General features: G+C 26.5%; 1 protein-coding gene across 2 annotated transcripts in view; it reads left to right on the plus strand.

The window, feature by feature from the left end:
- Window positions 1-7618: 7618 nt before the first annotated feature.
- The window catches only part of LOC105359182 (otopetrin-2), a 24542-nt gene continuing 9638 nt past the window's right edge, over window positions 7619-22522 (plus strand). Inside the window, exons 1-3 of one of the 2 annotated variants that reach the window (XM_011495695.1) lie at window positions 7619-7710; window positions 11658-11902; window positions 21220-21453. In XM_011495695.1, coding sequence (XP_011493997.1) covers window positions 7624-7710; window positions 11658-11902; window positions 21220-21453 — 566 coding nt within the window. In that variant the 5' untranslated portion in view covers window positions 7619-7623. Of the gene's footprint in view, window positions 7711-11657; window positions 11903-14475; window positions 14705-21219; window positions 21454-22522 lie in introns of those variants that run through there. The other variant, XM_011495696.1, reaches the window with a different exon arrangement.

A 22522-nucleotide genomic window follows, 5' to 3' on the forward strand; every position in this document is an offset into this window, starting at 1 on the left:
ATTCTCTGCCTCAATAAGTCGAGGATGTATATAGAAATATTTATATTAATATATGTAAGTAGCATAAACACGTTTCCCATAATAATTTTATATCTTACTTTCCCATAATAATTTAGTGTCTTTATATAACGACGATATTTTCCTTAAAATTTATTCTATTCTTGCTTGATAATCGTTTCTCTTGTTCAACATATTCTATTATCTAATCAATTACGTTTTAAGCCATCATTTATAAACATCAATAAAAATAAATTAAAGTACGATAATATTCATGTTGAACTGAACATTCAAGTATTATTTAATTGTTAAATAAAAAATTTGTTTCTCTCCTATTCTATGTGCCGTATGATTTATTAATGTTAAAATTCAAAAAGTATCTTTGAATAAGATTGAAATATTTTTTAAAGCACACAAAATATAAAATTTAAGGCTTTATTATTTAATATTTTTGTCAATATATGTAATTATAATCAATTACTTTCATGAAAATGCATATTTAATTATTCGCCTTTAAATTATAGGGAAAAAAAGGATTCGAATGACTTTTTCACTTTTTGTAATATTCGTATTCACTTTTTTTTTTAAAAAGTTTTTTTTACATAAATTAAGAAATAAAGATATAATGAGTATAAATCTTTTTAGAAGCATTTAAAAGTTAAAAATATTGGTGATATATATTACATGCACGTGGTGTACCATAGTCAATCGAGTGAACATGCTTTTAATGATTAAACTAAATGTCTTCGTAAAGGCCTCGCAGAGAATGGTAAAAGCAGAGAAAAAAAAATTGTAAATTAAAGTTGATTTCATAGCCTACAATGCAATTTGTCGAACTTTGTAGAGAGGCAAGTCGAGCCCTAAATAGCTCCGGCAACTGAAAGTTATAATATCCGTGCGAATAAAACAGAGAACAAATGACGCGCATTAACCACGCACGTATCCCAACCAAAATGGAATTCCGTCTTCCCCCATATTTTTCCAAAGTCACCCGCACACAATCGCAGCAGTTTGCTCGCTTTCCGTCCCCTCCTCATTTTATCTTCGATGCTCGGAAAAATCGGCTCCTGTGTAAAAGCGAGAAAAAATAGGTCCTGTGCAGCTCGTGACGCTGCAGGGGAAATGAAAATTGTTGGCAGCAGCCATGCGATAGCCAATGGGGTGGCACTATTGGCTAACTCGTGAACATGCCGAAAGAAAATAGCCATCGTCGATGTGCTCGTCGAATAAGCCGTTTTAACGTGACTTCTAACCCGCGCAATACTACTGTTTCTCTTACTGCTATGCCGAGACATTTTTAAGACGACTGCATTACGACATTTTATTGCGTGAAATGTACAACCGAATTACTCAATGGTTTGGATAGAATTGAAACTTATGAAAAAAGTGTGTAATTTTATGCAATTATTCTCTTTATTATTCACAACTTATATACTGAATGATATTTACTTGTAGATACTTTTATGCCTTGAGCAGAGAAAGCTTAAAAATCTACAAAATATTATTAATCTGATCCTTCCACATCTGATCATTCCAAACTTAATTCTAAATTCATATATTTTACACAATATGTTTTAGAAATTTAATTATTTTAATTTTAATATTTATTCGGTGTATCCATGTGTATATGTAATCTAGAACTAATGGTAGTTTACTTTTAGACATGTTTATAAATGTTATAAATATATCCATTTTTTTCTTTTTTTTTCCAAATAATAATACTTATAACTATGATAAAAAGTTACAACTACTACTATAAAAAAAAGTCCTAAAATACTTATATAATGATAAAAAGTAAAATAAAAGTTTAAATAAAATATTAATTGAGCTGTCGAAAAATTCACTTGTTCTCTTATAGTTTTTAAAATGTTATAAATTTTCGAAATCTATTTTATATTACTTTGATTTTTTACCTATCATATATTTCATTTGCAGATGAATAAATGCAATATATTTCTTAATTAATTAAAAATCCAACATTAATTAATCCAAATATTAATTGATTTGCGAATAATAGTCTTAATATATAATATTAAATTAATAACTTTTTAAAAAATGCTATTTTTAGTGATTATTAGCTAGAAATTTGTGGCTCAACATTTTTTAATTAGAAATATAATACTCAATCCAAATCAATTATAAATGATATATTATTAAAGGTAAATTAAATTATGATGTTAGTAATCTAGGTATCTGCACTGTTTAATATGCTTTTGTAAATATAAATTTTATTATTATAAATTATTAAAGCAAATAAGTAGTTTAAGTGAGACTATGTTGTAAATAAATATATTAAATATTATTTATAAACTATTTTTAATAATTTATAAAAATGGCTTATATTCAATCTCAAATGTGTACGCTTAAGAGATGCTTTTTATAAAAATTAAAAATAAAAATGAAAAAAATCCAATAAATAGCATTCATTATTGAAGATATTCAACAACTTTCATGCTTTTATCTAGTTTTTAATTGTTCTCATAGAAATAAATTGTCAATTAAAAATTCAATTAAGAATGCAATTTCTTTTCTGCTCAGATTTTCAATTTTGTATTGTATAGTAGGTCAGAATAAAATAGATCGTTTTCATTTTTCTCGATTACAGATAAGAAGTCAAAAGCAGAATAAAGCTAAGGTAGTTGAATGACTTATGATATTATTGTTGTAGATAAATTGAGATTAATTCCAATTGAATGAAGTTGGGTACTATGAAGGAATTTAATCAGTAAATCATATTATATGCCGTATTATATTGATTATCGAATTTTATCACATCCTCACGAATTACTGAGATCTTAATAAAGTTGAGTATACATTGACAGTTATAAATAAAAAAAAAAATTTTATAATACTTGTGTTGATCTATATAATTAATAAATATTTTAAATTAAATATCGAAATGGTAATTAATAAAATTTAATTTAATTCTCTTTCGTGAATATTGCGATTAATATTTTCATAATGTTAAAGTAAATGCATTTTACGAGATATTTTACATAAAGTTGAACGCATGAAATAACAATAATACATTTTATTTCATATCTAAATGTTCGAATATACGATGAAAATTTCCTTTCATTTCATTGATTAAATTATTTTCAATATTCATATATTTAATCATTTTATTCATTGTTAGTCACATAGTAAGGAAATTATTTTTTATAGATTTATAGTAGTTTTATAAATAATATCGATAAAATTGTAAAAAAAATTAACATAAATATAAAAATATTTTTTATAAAAATAAACCTCAAGTTAATACTAATAATTAATGAATAAGCTATTTGAAAAATGATTGTAGTTGATAAAGATTAATATATCATATAATATTAAGTATTGCTTATAATTTATACGCAACTATAAATTCCATCAGAATTAATAAAAAATATTTTATAAACAATGTTCAAATATTTAAGCAACTCTTCAATTTCAAATAAGGTAAAGATAATTCAAAATAAAACAGTTATCCAAAAGTGAAATAAAAATTAAGGAAATAATATAACTTTCAGCTTATGATAAGACATATATAATCTCGCAATATATATAATGACAATTTCAGCTACAAATTTCCATCTTTGTTTCATTTTTTTTTTCTTTTTTTTTTTTTTTAAAAATTTGTATTTATTTTTGTTATTTTTGAAATAAAATAAATCTCCAAATAAATAACATAAGTTCATTAGTATTCGGATGACTTTGGCAAGAGTTGTAATAGAATATGACAGAGTATTTGAGTTGGAAAAGCGATATAACATATTTGTAATGTACACACGTATGTTAGTTATCGTGTGTTTCTGGATTTATTTTGTAGTAGAGAAATTGAATTTTTAATTAAAGCATTTATTAAAATGGATAAGTAAATTTTAACAATTAACATTTAAATGTTTAAATGACTTCAATATTGCATCAGCATTGAATTACACATTAATAGGAATATATTGTATTCTATACACTACTACATATTGACTAGTACATACATTGATTCAGAATATATAGCATACTTGTATTTATTAATAATAAGGTATTATAAAAGCAATGCTTATACAACCAAAGTACTCGTAATGGTTTTCAAATCAAATCAAATTTTAAAAGTAAAAAATGCTAATATACAAAGCAAAACTTATATTTAGTGTAGTAGTTTAGTACGTATAAAATAGTTATTTTATTTTAATCGTCTCAAACATAGTTTGCAATTGGAATTTAAAATTTTTCATGAAAATCTTTATATTCTGTTATCAATCATTAACATGCATTTAATTTCTTTGGCTATTTTTTATTTTAGCTTTAGTTGATTAATTACATATTGACATTATATGTTTTAGATATAAATCGAATTTTTTTTCCATTTTTTATACTATACATTGAAATAAATTCAATATTGAACATTGTTTAAGGAAAATTATTACTTTACAACGATATAAATGTAATATAAAAATATAAATTATGTATGAAAACGTTTTATATTCTCAAAACACACACACACACACACACACACACACACACACACAGTACTAATTATCATTCTAAGAATAGTAATAAGAATAATAATAGTGTGTTAATAATTAATATTATAATTCTGGTAATAAGAATAATGGAAATTGCACTCATAATTTCGCCTATCTTCGTTTATTTTCATTAAGTACAGTCAATTTTTTTTTAATCTTTCCTTTTCTTACATTGAGTTTTTTGCAGTATTTCCTTGAATTTTTTTTCATCGGTCTTTCAGCGACGTTAGCAGGATAGCACCCTCTTTTTTATGGTTTATAAATTTTAAGCACGTATAGGCGTAAAATCATTGGACTGTCGTGTCGGTTATCTCTATACCACTGTCGTTTTGTAATATGTAATTACAGTAGAAAAGAAGGAAATAAATATGGAATGGAAGGGAAGCCATGATTGAAGAGAGAATAAAAAATCCGAGTGGAATGCAACGAACCGTGATAAAATAGAATTCATAAAAATATATGGTAACCTGTGCGCAAATATTATCGAAGCTTAAGTTCGTTTGTAAAATCTTAATTTTTATCTTTATTCAGTCATATTTCTTTTTTTTTATTGGAAAGATCGGTAATATAAAATTAATATCCTTACTTTTATCGATCATCGTGTATGAGCATTAACGGTAGGCGTACAGTTAATTTATCTAAACACTCAAACTCTTATTTCAATCGCGAAATTATAATTCTATATATTTAATATGCGTACAAAAGATTATTCTTGTTATATTTACGTAACAATTATCTAATATTAAAGATTAGAAAATAAAAAGAGTACTTAAGTTTGTAAAATCATTGCCATGTTTTTAATTTATAATTTTAAACGCTAATATTAGTTTGAATTTTTTTTATGTAAAACAATATTATATTTACTAACAGAAGCATTTTCACATTCTTCATAACAATTTATGCATGGAAATTGTTGTATCACCCTATCTCTGAGAATGTAATATTTTTCAATTAAACGTAATAGATCTGCCACGAAATAAATATTCCATGCCAATAAACATAAAATAAATAAAGTAAATATAGTAAATCTATAACGCTAACAATTTATTTGATTATACTTGTATATTTTCATCAAATATATATGTACAATAAACAAATATATATATAATCAAACATTTAGTTTATATTTCTTATAAAGATAAACGTTAGTAAAATTAAGTAATAGTAAAAAAATATTAATTTTGTTAAGTATTGGAGAATTTTGTAATTTCTGAAATGTGGAAGTTATACAAACGAAACAAAAAATATCTGATTAAATTAGAAGAAAATTAATTTTAAAATTGTAGTTTTTTTTTAACAAAAGCCAAATTACTTCGTATATAATTAATCAGATTAATTATAAAGGAGGTAAATTTCTTTTAATAATCTTTTCTATAAATATACATCGTCAAAATTATCTGAATTATAATCATAAACTATTAACATGAAGTAGAATTACCTTATTATTACTTATTTCATTTATTATTGAACAATATGTACAATTAGGAATTTAATTTATGTTTATAAAATGTGCAGTAATATTATTCATAAACACTTTTATATATAAAATGCACGCACGAAAGTAAAAAACATACTATCAAAGAAATTGCAGTGTCTGAAATTTTTATAAATTTAAAAGTAAGATATGTAAAAGTTAAAATAATCCTGCCCATAGATTAATTATATTTGTATTTAAAATTAAGCACATAAAAGCACTTTAAAAATATATATTCTTACAGTTAAAATCACCTGTACCAGCTCATGAAACGAAATAGCCTCCACAAATCAAATAGAGTCCATTTTAAGCAATAATGCATTTTATCTGCTATTGAATAACTATTTGAAAGTTATATACACGTCGAATATACACATACATGAGAGATAAACTATATGATGTTTGAAACTTCCGTCTGACTTTGCGTTGGTATAGCTACTCGACGTTATACGCTACATAGCAAATATTTACATTTGCAGTGGAAACTAAATAAGTTTAACTTGAAATCTTAGTTAATATATTATAATTATAATTTCCTCTAAAATTACTTTCAACTTCTAAAAACTATGAATATAGTTAAATTATGTGCACTAATTTTTCACGAGAAATTTTTAACTTATTAAAAATTCTGAATGTATGGGTTATTAAATTTTATAATTTATAATAAATATATTTGAAAAAAAATAGCATTTATCATTATTAAGTTTTTTTAATTATTTCACTTGTGGAACAGTCGCTAAAATATTAATTTATTGTATTATGTATGTTATTGCTGGCTTACTTTCACATGACTGTTTGCCTCATAGTAAAATACATATAAACTTTTAAACGAGAAATACGAGAAAACGATCCTTGAATAACTCTTAATATTTCAACTTTAGGAGATAATGACGACAGCTTGTACTTAGATAAAAAGGCAACGAAATGCTTTTTTCTTTCATAAGATAGAAGTTGGTTAGAAGTACCTTCGAGGACTTACTGTAGGGTTGGATATGAATTTTAATGTTTTTATTCTTGTGAAATGATCTGTCAGAATGGGCCCACGTATATAAATGTGTTTGATAAGCAATTTATTTTTAAAGATACTGGGTTAACTCAATTAAAAATTGAAATTTTTCCTTCCAAATACTCATTTAGAATTAAAGAATAAAGATTACCATATATTTTTACACACAAAAATCCTCTATAGATGAAATTTTGTAGTATATGGAGAATTTTTATATATGAAAATAAAAATGTTTTATATCTTAAACTAAATTTATTTTAAGCATTTTAATTATTTAAACGATTTTTATTCTTTATTAATTTATCTATAAATTTGACAATGGAAATGTAAAAATTATGTCTTCATTTTTAATAATGATACAATTTATTAAAACATAATACTTCCTGTAAATATATGTGAATTACGTTTTTGTTTCGACTAAAATTTCTCTCTTATACCGATAGGACGGCTGTGTTTAAAATTCCTTGCTTGTCGAGGGAAACTCTCCTAGGAGACAAACAGGAAGGCAGACACGCACCTAAAGAGAGCCGTTAAAGAAAAAAAAAAGAATAAGCAGAAAAGAAAGTAGCAGTGAACAGAAAAAAGGTAGAAGAAAACAAAAAGCTCTTTCACAGGGAAGGAGAGAGAGAGAGAGAGAGAGAAAAATGGGAGAGAGCTCACCGGATCTAAGCCTTCGGCTACGCCGAGGAAGCTCCGACTCCAGGGATTCATTTTACATGGACTTCGCCCAGGTAAACAATACGTATACATGTGGCCAAAATTCCAATTACTCGGATGTGCTTGAGCTCTCTTTATGATCTGTTACTTTTTTTTAAATTACATGATGCTTTTCAAGCCTTCATTATCAGTTTTTAAATGCGCTATAAGTGCTGGATAATCTTTTATTACGCATTACAGTATTACAGTTAAAATATGAGAAAACATATTTTATTTTATTCCAGCGAGTATAGGTCTTTGTCTATAATTAATACAGAGAGATAATTAGAATATAAATAATATTATGGAAATGAATATTCAGTTTAAAATAAGATTTTAATGAACGTTAACTACTATTGCACATTATTCGTTTTACTTGATATTTTAGATAATTTCGAATAATTAAGAAGTTGTAAATAAATAATTAATATATTGTATTAATTAGTTGTCATTAGATTTTTCTATTTTTCTTAATTCTCTCCAAAATTTTTATGTAAAACACATTTTTGAATATTCTTAAAAATTATTGAATTTAATCTACACACGCACGCGCGCGCACGCACGCACATATACTGGTTCTTTTTTTTAATTAATCATCTAATTCGATTTTCTATTATTAATTATACCGATACTAATAATTAAGTAGTTTAATACTAGATAACTTAAAAATGAGTTTATTAAAAATATTATACATTATATTATAGAAATTTATTATATGATAGAAGTATTATATATATTATTATTAAAATAGTAATAATTACATATGTAGAACGCTAATAATTATTTAAATCGAAAGCAAGTATTAAAAAATATAAAAGAATATGAATTTAATTTTCATATAAAAATTGTTTACATTAATTTTACATATAAAATCAATTATTAACTATAAAACTTTTAACTTTAATCATATTTTTTTATTTAAAAACGTTGTCTTAATACAATTCCTAAATCTATCATTGATAAATTAGTGATTAGAGCACATTCCACTGAATTTTTATTAAAAATGACAAATAAATGTCATGCATTTCAACTTGTATGCTGACAAATTGTGAAAAGAGAACTAGAATTTAGGAAAATCTAAAAGTTAACATTTTTTGCACAAAATCATGCAATAAGTAAGGAAAGAAATACATTAGTTTCAAGCTAAATGATGGACTTTCACTCCATAAGTAATGCAATCATTCACGTAGGATTGGGCTTACGTTCTTCCTTATGTAAAAATTTTCTAAATTCCACTGAGTATTAATTTAAAACGAATAACTAAGTCTTAATACATTTAGTTCGAATCGTATTACATCAACTTGATTTAATTAATTTTTAAAGCACAAAATAAATAATAAAAAAAAAAAAAAATCAAAATTAAAGTACGTAAGGACATACGCTATGGGACGTTATGACTGTAATATTCGTCAAAAGAATTTTAGTAGATAAATAAATTTCACTAGTGATTAATTAAGGACTAGCAGTAATAAATAAAATATGGTAAATTGCATGTTAAAATTTGAGCAGAGGTAAATTGCTACAGTGGTATTATTGTAAAAATTTCCAATATAAAATCAATTGCTTTTACATATATAACCTTTGTAACTTCTAATCATGTTCATGCATAAACAACAGGACTCTTTTTTCCTCGTAATGTATCTAGTTTAAACGACTAAATTTTGTCGCCATGAAACTTTATTAGGATAATGTGGGAAAGCTCGTATGATAAAATAGTCTCGATCAAACCATGTCTCGGTTATCTAATGTCCGGGAGAATTGAAATACTATCAATTAAATGTTTTAAATTACTATCGACTTACATAGCCATTAACTTTACGAGTAGACAGCGAACAAAAAAAAATACATTAAGAGAGAGTTGTTATACAATAAATCGAGGCTAAACTTTAACCTACCTTTACGCGAATATAAAAAAAATTATATTTCTTGTATTATTACAATTATTATCGCAAATGAAAACATAATTTTACGTAAATAATAGATAATTTATTAATGCACACAAATACACATGCATAATTTCTACTAAAATTTTGAAACAGTTTAATAAAATATTATATCCAATAGGAAAACAATGATTATATAAACAACGAAATAAACTCTCATATTATTTATTAAAAATTCAATATTTCATTTTTTTTTTTTTTTTTAAATAATAATTAAAATCATTTTGTTACATAAAAATATGCCTCGAACTACCCTCAAGCCCGATACCTTTTCCCTCGCCAGAAGAATGCTAATTTCACTAGTTGAGCTACCGAGAACTTACCGCCCACTTTCATCCCTTCAACAAATGCTAACCCAACGAATTACATCGGAAGACGTGAATATTTGAATATTTGAATTTTAACGCATTAAAACATTTATCAAGTTTATTACTACGTAGAGCAGCTAAATCATTGATGTTGCTGTAATAGTTTCTAAGTCGTATAATTTAATTAGCTTATTAGACGGAATATAAATTTCAAACATTCTTTCAAAATGAAATTAATATCTAGAATCCCCATAGAAATAATAAGTAATATTTTCTGCATGTCTTTTAAATAATATAATATTCATATAGATTAGTTAATGGCTAATAGTGTAAATTATTTATATATATAACAATGGTAATATATTATAATTACAATATAATAAATGAATTATTATCTATGAAAATTTTAAATATTAAATTATAACTTTAAAAAAATCTACTTTGCATGATAATGAAAAGCTAATTCATTGAAATTAATACAGCTTCGATAAATATTGCGAATTAAGTAATTGGCAAAGATTTTTCATTAAAGCACTTAAGCTATGCTGTCGAAATTAATTAATAATATATATCATTTTCCAATGTATTCTATATTATTATTATTATTATACTAATTTTGAGATATGAGTCTATCATCGGGCAATTTAGAATTCTAGACATAGTTACTCGAATTATTCTAAATAATCGGTTTTCATAAAAAAAGTTTTTCTTTAGAAAGCAGCACATCGACTATAACTAGTTTTCTTGTTGCACCAGGACTCCATTACCCGTCAACCCCTTTGAAAGTATCCCATTTCCGAGAGGGGTAGCTCATGCGCGTGATTTTTAAGCGATAAAATGAGAAAATGTCGTGTTCGATATTCAGTAAAATTAACGCGCTGAAAGAGAAAAGAAGCGAACAGATTCATTTATAGAATGAAAAAGAATTTCGATACACCAGTCATATACTTTATTATTGTATTATTATCTCATTAAAATCTTACGTGTTATATATTAATTATGAATAAAAAAATATAATCGATACATAATAAAATGTTAACTTTTTCTACATTTATCTTAATTTTGAAACAGTTTAGTAATTACAAAAAAATTAAATAAGAAATTTGCATACCATAAAAATCACTAACTTTTTTAATTAGCAATTATTTTTACACAATTTAATTCAGAATTTTTTGAAGTAATTGTAATATCTAAAGTTTTGCTTATTGGATTGTTAATTTAAATTTAATCCTTACATTATCTAACGCAAAAATATAAGAATTTTGGCTATATATATATATATATATATGTGTGGTTTTGTGGAATAATATATGTGATATTTAAAAGTAAAATTAAATAATAATAACTACGTTGCCTACTACAAAACATCATTATTTAAGCATGAACGTACATAAATGAGAATATTATTCGAATTATATGGAGATATAACAGTATAATAATAATAATTACCAGATTTAAAAACATGATTTTGGGAAAAATGCAATTAGATATAAAAATTGACCATTTCCGAAATTCTTCTCAACATTCTTTCAGTATTTTCTTTTCTTTTTTATTTAATGAATAATTTTTACGAAAATTATGTAATTCGTTTAATTAAATTTATTTAAAGACAATTTATAAAAATGTATAAAACTTGAATGATATCGTATTAACGTTTTGATTTAAAAGTCTTTACAAGCTACATACAATATTTTAATGAATTAATTAATAAAAACACGATTGCCATTGCAGGGCATAGATTCGGACATCGAGGAGGTATCCAGGCCGACGGATAATCTCGATGCTCTCATAGCAGAATCTCTGGAGGAAAATGGCAACGACACTTTGCCTATGGTCGCCGAGGATATACCGACGATACCGGAGGAGGCATCTGAAGAGCTGAGGCTCGAGGAGGAAGCCGACGCCCTTGAAGCCGCCCTCACCAGTGCCAACGAAGCGTCCGGTATAAAGAGAGAGAAGGATAAAATTACCATCGAGTGAGTTGCTCAAGCTGAATTCTCATTTGAAAAATTTCTCTTTATCTTTCTAAGGTAAAAGAATGTTAAATTAACCGAATAACCATCGTCAGAATTTCTTTTTATCAAGCTTAGAAGAAATGTAGAGTGAAAATATTTTTTTTGTACATCAATTATGGTTTTAATTATGTTTTTATTTGACAATATTTATATATATATAAAGCTGAGCTTAATATACAAAGCAAAATAAGATATTTTACATTCAAGAATATCACAATTAAATTTTAAGTACAACAGCTATTTTTAAAAGATTATCTTTAAAATTTCCTGTACTTCAAAACTCTATTTGTTTAATGTTATAAATTTGAATTCTTTCCATAAATTTTTACAATCATGCTTCTTTATCGTTTTAAACATATTTAAAACATTCATTAATAGCATAAAGTTTTAATACAATTAATGACAAAGTTGACTATAGCATACTTTGAAATATTAAAAGAATTTTACCAAACTTGTACTGAATAAATAAAAATTATTAAGTTTTGTATAAAAAAAAATTGCAGAAAAAAAACTGATTACATATTTATTAATATATTATTATAATGAATTATTTTTAATGATTGTGTATTGATATTAACTGTAAAACAAAAAAATTCTTCACATAAAATAAGTTTTGAAGACGCAATTCTAATATACACTGTATTATAACAATAAGTACTCGAATGAAAATAAATATAATATTTTAATTTACAAAAGTTATTTTATTCTATAGTGAATAATAGCTTACTAAATTATAGCTTCAATGTATTTATTGAAAACATGCATATCAATTAATTTGAATGTAACAAAATTTAAACCTTTATACGATTTTCATAATTGGCGATATTTATATATTTCATTAAATTAATTTAATATTCCCAATGTCTTTGTGATTTAGGACTTTCGACGTGAAAATATCGAAAAATTATAAATCATCTACTATTATATTCGAGTATATGATTAATCTCTATTTCTATTATGCATAATTAATTTATTACTATAAAAACTTATAATTGTTAAATAATATATGTACATATATATATATATATATATATATATGTTCTTAAAAACTTATTATTTAATTATCCTGCAGATTAATTCAAAATGAATTTATAAATTTGAATTAGATGTCTAGAAATTTTAATACATTCTTTTATTTAATTTTTGCGACACTTTACACACTGTTATTTTATGCAAAAATTTAATTTTCATTCAACAGGCATTTTTTTCTTTCTTAACATTTCATTTACATTATTTTATTCCTCGTATATGTAATTTTGAAATTACTGAAATAATCTACAAAAAGTGTTATTTTAATAATTACAATTTATAAAATTTTCAAGAATAATAAATTTATACAGTTAGGAAAATTTTTTTATGCTTTCGCATAACTTTATTAAATTTAAATGCAATGTTCAGAAATTTACATTATTTTCTCTTATATTTTTATGCTCTTCTGAACTTTCACTTATCCACTCGAACGTGCTTCTCATTCTAACAATTTCAAAGTTCGTCAATTTACATGTAGATTTGATCATGCTAAGTTCGGATGTACGTTCCTTCATTATGTCTATCGTTGAATTTCGTTTGTTACTAAGAAGCTGAAACAACGATATTATCGATGTTATGGAGATTAAGTTCCTTTATCCTGCATTCTGCTTAGTGACCAGCTTTTTCATAAATTGAAAAATTATATAAACTTTTTATGATGAAGTTGACATTTATGATGAAGTTGAAGATAACTTTTCAAAATTACGACAATTTGAGTTCTCATTAGCTCGAGCTTATTGAACATTAAAATTTACTCTACTATTAAGGGAAAAATGCGAATTTCTTTAATAAATAACTAAGTTACTCTTATAATCAAATTATAAGAGTATTATGAATATTTATCTAACGTTCATTTTATAATTATAAACTTATTTTTATACAGAGCACTTAACTGATTCTATACATCGATTTTCGCAAGTAATAACCATTATGAAACATATTACTAAATTAAACGATTGTCCCTTTCTACAAAATTATTTTACTTTTTAATAAGTATTGTTTACTACAATAATATTTATGGTAGTATTTCAATAGATAAATATTTGTTTTATTTTTATAAAAAAATATTACTAGATCTATCATTCAGAACAATTACAACGTGGATTCATTCGTAAGCTATTAAGATGCATTTTGCGCCAAAGTTTTCATGTCAGTTTTAAACATTTGAAAGCAAGGATAACTTCGAAATGTAAAAATTAAATGCATACGTTGGTAGCCCTATGACAGGCACTACCTGTATTAAATCAAAACTTAATGTTCATCGATACTGTTGGTACGAACGGTGACACATCGTTCTGAAAAAATCTCTAATTTTTCAACTAAATAATTGCAATTCTCGTTTTCAAGTGCTTTTCACATTTTCACGAGCTTCAAAGGGGAAGTACTTCTCTCGGTCGATGATAAATTTCTCTATCTCTCTTTTCCCTGCATCACCTCCCCCTAGCACGGACTAATCAAGAGGCGCGCGAATCGCGACGACAAGTGTCGGGAGTCCGTCACGCGTATCCGACTCGAACGCACGACGACCTCGCGAGAGCGTTGATAAAACGAGAAGAGACAAGAAGCACCGAGGACTCGTGAGCCGTGGCACCGTGTTGCCATCCTCCCAGTATATCTCCCCGTTGTCCGGGAGACATGACAACCAAATCGTAGCCCGACTATGCCACACGCACAAGTCCGACAATTCGATGCGGCCAGTGGCGCGAACATGCTTATCAAGGAGACGTCCCTCAGGTAAATTGATTATTCAGTTTCTTAAAGATCCCAGGGCTCTCTGGGAGGTTTCACTATCGACTGCCTCTCTCGACTTATCCCCTGTCACGTGCTTGCCCTTTGAAGCTCATTACTCTTCCATCAGTCATGGGACTTGTGCTATGGATCCCTACTCCCTATCAACGAACAATGCCCATTTCAATATTATTCGATCTTCACCTTATTTAGGTAACTTGTATACTTTCAAGATAGATAGTGCAAAAAACATTGAAATAAACATTGAACAATCAGTCAGTAAGTCAGTCAGTCAGTCAGTAGCACACTACAGTATAATTGTAAAAGTGGCATTACAATTTCAAATATTATTTCCAATGATATACGGGTCATCTTAGCATTAAAATAATATTAAAGTTCTTGTATTGATAGTGCGATAATTTGACTTCTAAAAGGATAAAATTTGTTAATATCAATATTTTATGCAGCTATGGATAATATTTATTAAAATTGTATTAAATTCGTTTCAAATCTCGATGCAAATTTCCTTCTTTCGAAATAATTTTGCACTTATTGGAAAAATTAAATTTGCAAATGTAATATTATCTTATATTTTAAATTAAATATCAAAGTATTATTATATTATTAATTAATTCTTAAATTTCTTAATATTTTTGCTGTTAATATGATACAATATCGTCTTTGTATTTGTTCGTTCTCAATAAATAATATGTATTTATATATAGGAACATTAAAATATCACTCTTAAACATAATAAAATAAAAATAAATAATCAATTTGCAATAAATCATTAAATCATCGATTAAATACAATTGTCTATAATTAAATTAAATATAATTGTTATTATATTTTCTGCACAATTTTAATAATAAATACTGTTCAGTATTGTTAATTAAAATACTTAGATCATATATAAATATACTCAAATTAAATATTTATCTCCGAATACCTAAATAAAAGATATTTTTTAATTTCTTATTATTACCTAAACATAAAAACTGTATATAAAATATAAACGAACGATTAAATTTTCGTATAATATACATATGTAGAATTTAATACAATTTAAATCTTTCCACGATTCATTTGTATATAATTAAGTTATAAATGTATTAAAAAATGTTCACACCAAATAAGACTTCTGCTTGAATCTGAACCACTTGAGCAATTATTTAAGTACCAATTGAATCATACAAATGGTTAATTTTAATTTATTGCGGGCGCACTTTCTTTTGAATCATATCCCTTCATTAATAAATTAACAGAAACGATGCAAAGTTCACATATAGATATAATCTAGTACAAGTTTCTTTTAATCGCAAAATTAAAGCAATATTTAATTAAAAAAATTTGTTTGTTTTTTTTTTAATTTAGAACGAATATTTATTCATTCAACGAATGTAAAATATTTTCGTAAATTAAATATCTTTTTAATTAAATTTATATTTAGTTAATAATTTAAGGCATACTTTCGGCTAAAATATGCAAAAATTTCATATCAACCAATATATAATAATTTATTGTAACACATTATTAAATTTTATATTATACTTTAACTTATATATTCTAAACTGCAATATAATTTTATCTTAATCAATTGCAATGTATTAAGAATTTAATATATATATATTTTATCATAAAAACATTATTGTTTATAGATATAACATCAAATAATGTCTTTTGTATATGATTTTTTAAATTACATTATAAGTTAAATTATAAATTATATATAACAACATCGTATAGAAAAAGAATTAATAAGTTATTATATGATACTCAATCGAACAGAAAGAATAAAATTTAATTTGAAATTTCTCAAAACCCACGATCTTCGAATGGGATTACGATCTACGTGCGAATGCAATTATACGTACCAAAAAAATTAAAAAGATGCATTGCCAGTGAACTGAAATGATTAATGCATAAGTTTTATATAAAAAAAATTGTAATAAATAATTAATAGATAATTAATAGAAAAATATTTAACTATTAATAAAATGTATTTATTATCTGCCTATAAAATTAGTGTCCACCATAATTTACAATAGAAATCATTTATATTTATGGATTAAAAGAAAACTGGTCAAACTCTTATTTAATAAATAATAATTTACTTATTTTGTTAATTCTCAATAAGATTTATATTTATTCACTAGCTAATTTCGTCACACGTACTTACACTCACGCGCACAGCACCAATTTTTATATACTCGTCCATTGTAATTGTAATTCTTCTTAGAAATGCCCAGCTTTGTGATTATCCACAAAGAGAATTATAATTAATATCGTGGAAGCGATAATAGTTTTATTGGAGCTAAGCTCACATACATATGAGTAACAGGAATAGATCGAAGAATTCGTTGCTACGTAAATCCCCAGAAATTTACGTTTCCTTGGATATGCATTTACAAGCCGCTTGAGCGAACTCTTATCTAAGGGTATATGAGTATAAGCAGAGAACAGATGCATACCAAGTATTTACTGAGAATATTTCAAACGAAGAACAATGAATAGTAAATACACTTAGGTGGGGAGAAAAGGTAATGTAAAAAAAAAAATCAAGTGATATAAATTAAATTTATTCCTCTTTGAATAATAATTATAATTCACACGACGCTTTGAAGCCTTATGTAGGCATGTAATTGTGATTATAATAAGAAAGTCATTTCGTTTTATGTCATTAAATGATTCATGCATAAAGTAATAATAGCCATTTTACATTCGGCTTTTTAAATCAGTATGAATTATATGCCTTGGAAAAAGCCTTATAATATCACAGAAGAATGATAGCTTTCTTAATATTAAATGGATATCATGATCCTTCGTTGTTTCTTCGAATTGAGAATGAATACCATTTCACTGGAAAGACTTGGGAAAGTTCATGCAATTTCGCTCGAGCTAATACAGAGTCAGATAAGAGAGAGGAAAACCATGGGTGAACGCTAGGAGTGGCAGTATAAGGGGTCAGAATATAAGGCTGTTCTCGAAAAAAATAGAAAGGGATGAAGGATACTCGTGCATCGAAACAATAGGCCAGAAGGGCGACCCCGTACTCCAATGGCTGAGTCAACCCCTCGTGCAAACGATGCAACTCCTTGTCCTTGCGTCTCGATCACCAACCACCACCCCCCCCCCTCTCCTGCAGCTTCACCATCACCCTCACACCCATCACCATCTCATTCTTTCCGGCTCTTTGTCTTATAGACATTACTACGCACTATTTTTTATTTTTCAACCTACAAATCACTATTTACGTCCCAGGAGACCAGCTCAACAATAGTTATTGCTTATTTAAATAATTGAGTTTCCCATGGTTATGATAGTGCGTGACTATTATTTATAATAATTTATAATAAAATTATTAAATTAGAAAATATTTGTATTTATAAATAATTAATAGAAATTTAAATAGTAATATCGATCATATAATACATATTCGACATTATGTATAATCCGAAATTTATTTTAAACGTTATATAACATATTATCATTTATTACTTCGTATTCTTAATTATTCTTTTCAAATAAATATATCTTAATACATAAATAAATCAATTATTTTAAATAAAATGAAAAATCAGAAAACTCATGTTTTGTATTAAAGTGAAAACTCCTTATTTTGTACGTATTTGGAAATATATTTAATATATTATTTAAAGCTTTTTATTTAAATATATTTCGTAGTGAAAGTTCAAAATTTATAAAGTGAATATTAAGAAGCAATAGTCGCCAATAAAATTCGACAAAGCCTTCAAAATAAACTATTCGTACGAGTTGGTTGATACGTATTATTATTTATCAATATATACAAATACAATATATACAGTATGAAATGCAGTGACAATTAATCAGAATTAGTTATAGCATTAAATACTTGTTAAATAATGTTTATATTTATAAGTAGAAATATAAATACACGAATAGTGATATAAATCTGAATAGATATAGTTAATGTAAATATTATCTAACAATAGCTAATATTAAAACATATGTTTTATATTGAACTTTTCAAATAGAAAAATTGCAAATATTTAATTAAATTAAACATTAAACAAAGAGAAAACCAATCTTCCTCGGAGTATTATAACTTTTATTTCAAAACTTTGTATTTGGGATTTTTGTTTAGTTTACTATTTCCATTTTATAACTTTCTGTCTCTCTCTCCCTCTCTCTGTCTTGATATATATGCATATCTCATGGTATACTTACATATTTATATGTATTCATAAATGATTTATATAAAAAATTAATTTTTTTAGAATTTTTTTAGATAGATAAGTTTCGCTATGAATTAAAATAGATTATTCCGTGCTGTTTCCTACGTATTTCTAAACAACCCCGCTTCCAGTGTGCCTGTTTTCAATTAATTTTATCTCTTTCTAGACTGTTCCCTTTTTACTCCCGTCTGGCTTTACAAAATAGATACTTTACAAAATTATTAAAACCAAAAAGGTAAAGACTTTTGTTGTGAATTTAATTAACAAAATATAAAAAGAAATATACCAAAACGATATAACAAGTTAGTAAAAAAATATTATAATTGAAACTAGATTTGTTTATATCATCAATCATACCCACCGATATTGTAGACGTACATAGCTACTATGTTTTTTTTTTAAAACTATTTTCATTCTTATCTAGTTTAATAGCTTATGTAATGTTATTTTTAAATTCGTAAAATAAACGTAAAATATAAAATTGAATATCTGTAAAATATCTTGAAATGAAAAATGAGATTTATAGATAAGATTATGAAATTTTAATAAATATTTAATTTTTAATCATTTTTCTATTTGTGTTATTTAATACAAATTAATGAAAGTATTTAGCACGTGTAATTATTAATTTTTTAAGTATTTCTATAAATCAATATAAATTAATAATTTTCTTAATTAATATTAAATTTAATAAATTTGAATTCTATTGATAAGAAAATTTGTTCACGCAATATAAGCGATTATACGAAATTCTGAAGAAACTTCGATTTATTTAAATGGAAAATCGAATTATTAACTAATTTATTAACTAAAAGATTTAATTAACTGAAAGAAGATCAAATATAGCTTTTACATACCAGCGATAACCTTAGTCTGATAGTCGTTTCTTTTAAACTTTAAAAATGAGTAAATAGCTCCATTTAATGCACTAAGGCATTAATTTTCAACCAAGTAGAAACTTCCTTTTCCTACATTAAAATAGCCTTTTTATCTAGTTTCATCAAATAATAGTTTTAGATCATCTGCTATTGAACGATATGTTTATTTATATGCACGTACTCATGTTATCATATATGAATGCACATAGAGATGTATATATATATATATATATCAGTGCCCGTGTGTGTGTGCGGGCGCGCGCGCGCACGGTCTGTTGGGTGTGGGTGTATGGGTAGGTGGGTTGCGAGTGTGTGGGTGTAGATGTGAGTGTAAATATATAAATAAAATAATAATACTTAATTTGAGGTGTTGAGTATTATAAAATTGAATGTTATATTCATTAGTAATGAAAGAAGTTGCTAATAATTAATGTGATAAATACGTAATAAAATTGTAAAATGTTTAAAAGATAGAGATTTACCAATTAAAATAAGCAGATTTTCAAAAATTTATGCCAAATGTGGAATCCTAGCAGAACTGGAAAATTCATAAAGCAGACCACATTACAACATATTTCTTTCCATCCAGTGAGAGAACGCAGTGTCAATGTGATTTGATTCGCATCCATTAAAAACCCGTTGAATTTGACCTTAAATTAGAAGCTTCGTGCTAGTGCAACAGATAGAGCGTCGACTGACCTGAAGTATCGTTGATACAATTACGGCATCGTTGCGGATCACTTCCATACTCAGTCTACACTTTTAAACTTATATTTTTCCACTTCGACTGATACTCACGCTCATATTAATTTCACATGCGAAAATCGTGAGACTATCTTTTCTCTTCGATTTATCCATAATTATTCTCTCAATTTTCTTTACATTTTTATTACGTATTTAAAGGATGTCACTGATATTTTATTTTATTTCATAAAGATGATGTCCATGGGTTGGATCAGAAATCATAATTAAAATAGCTCAAATTTTAATAAAATTTAAAGTAATCTATTGTAAAGGATTACAAAATTTATTGTAAATCATGCGAATATAAATATTTTTACTTACTACAGCCACCTATTATGTGTATTAAACGAAATTCTGTCTTATAATATATTGTCAATAAATGATCTATAATGATAATAAATTGTATATTAATTAAGCTCTTTCTATCAACAATTTCCATGAATTTGAAAAGTTTGAAATTTCAAGAGAGTTCTACAATCAGAAAGAGCTACAAATTTCATATATTCGAGGCTCTGGTTAAAGTTTTGATCTGGGGATGCTATGGCCCACGGTCGGGTACACTTTAACACTTTAACTCCAAGCTGCTTACGAAACGTAGGAACTTCCTCGTTCGTGTGCAATTGTCGTTGCACACAATCTCGTTGCACAATAGCAGTGAAAACTCGTACCTTCGATTTTCCAGTTGGCCAGGACTACCGGCGGCTCTGCCCTCGCCCGCTTCACCCTCGGCGGTAATCGTCTCGCCGGAGACACTGTCGAGGCACAGTAGCAGCTCACCCTCGAGGAACAATCGCCAGCCGCAGTATGTGCTGGCCCTACCTTGCCCAACACAACCTATACCGGCTGTCTGCTACCCGGCACCTAACTATCTCGAGCTTGAGGTTACCACTGACAGGAATTGGAAGCACCTCGGCTGGTGAGATAATACTTTTCTTCGAGTACCCCGTTGCTTCCGTTACTCGATCCTTGATTACCTTGATCTCAAAATAACTAGTACGATAATATGCTAAGACGTACTGCGCGTACCTATATAAAATTATTATTAATAATTGAACGAATTTGAGCTGAAATTAGCACACAAAGGCATTTGTACGTATTGATTTCAACGTATTAAATCAGAATATCAGATCTATAAGACCATAATAAAATTTACAATATTCCCTTAACCACACTATTTACACACCACACATTATTTACAAGATTTATTATTTACAAGAACATTCTGTCAAATAAAACAGTACTTATTTACTTGGAACGAAAAGAAGATTAAAATTCTATTCCGGTTGTATAAGAATTCGACTTTTGATGATTTTTTTCAAAATTACTGCAAATTTAAAAGAATACAAGAAACCGACAAATAAATAATAATAATACGTATTGATCCAAAATACAAATTTATTATATCCCCAGTTTATCTGAAATATAAGTTAATAAAAAAAATTTAAGCAAAGCATCGTTCCATCATTATTCATACCATAAAGCTTAATTGAATGATACAAAGTTTCAAAATTTGATTACCTTGTATATATTACATTAATTGAAGTCACACTATCAGACATTTACGCATACCTTCGTCAAAACTCTACTAAATTCAGCAACTTTATTGATATATAAACGATATTGATACTATAACAGAAGTCACATTCCTCCCCCCCCCCCCAGGTAGAAGAAAATCCGGAAACACGTGTCGACTAGCTAAGCAACTAATGCTTGCGCACGTCATGAATTTTTCACATGAATCTATCCTGAACCCGGTCTTAACGTCCGACTCGTCCATCACAATTACAGGCACTTTATCATACGAACTGGCATCAAATACATACATCCACTTAGGCGGCTATATGTGCACACGTGCACTCTCACATAATTGCAAGTAACTTGTGTACACACATGAGCGTGCTTTGAGATAGAGACTCAGTGAAAGAGAGAAACTAAGAGAGAGAGAGAGAGAGAGATAGAGAGAGAGAGAGAGAGAGAGAGAGAGA

This window comes from Ceratosolen solmsi, unplaced genomic scaffold (assembly GCF_000503995.2).
Source record: "Ceratosolen solmsi marchali unplaced genomic scaffold, CerSol_1.0 scaffold11, whole genome shotgun sequence".
Classification (NCBI taxonomy): domain Eukaryota; kingdom Metazoa; phylum Arthropoda; class Insecta; order Hymenoptera; family Agaonidae; genus Ceratosolen; species Ceratosolen solmsi.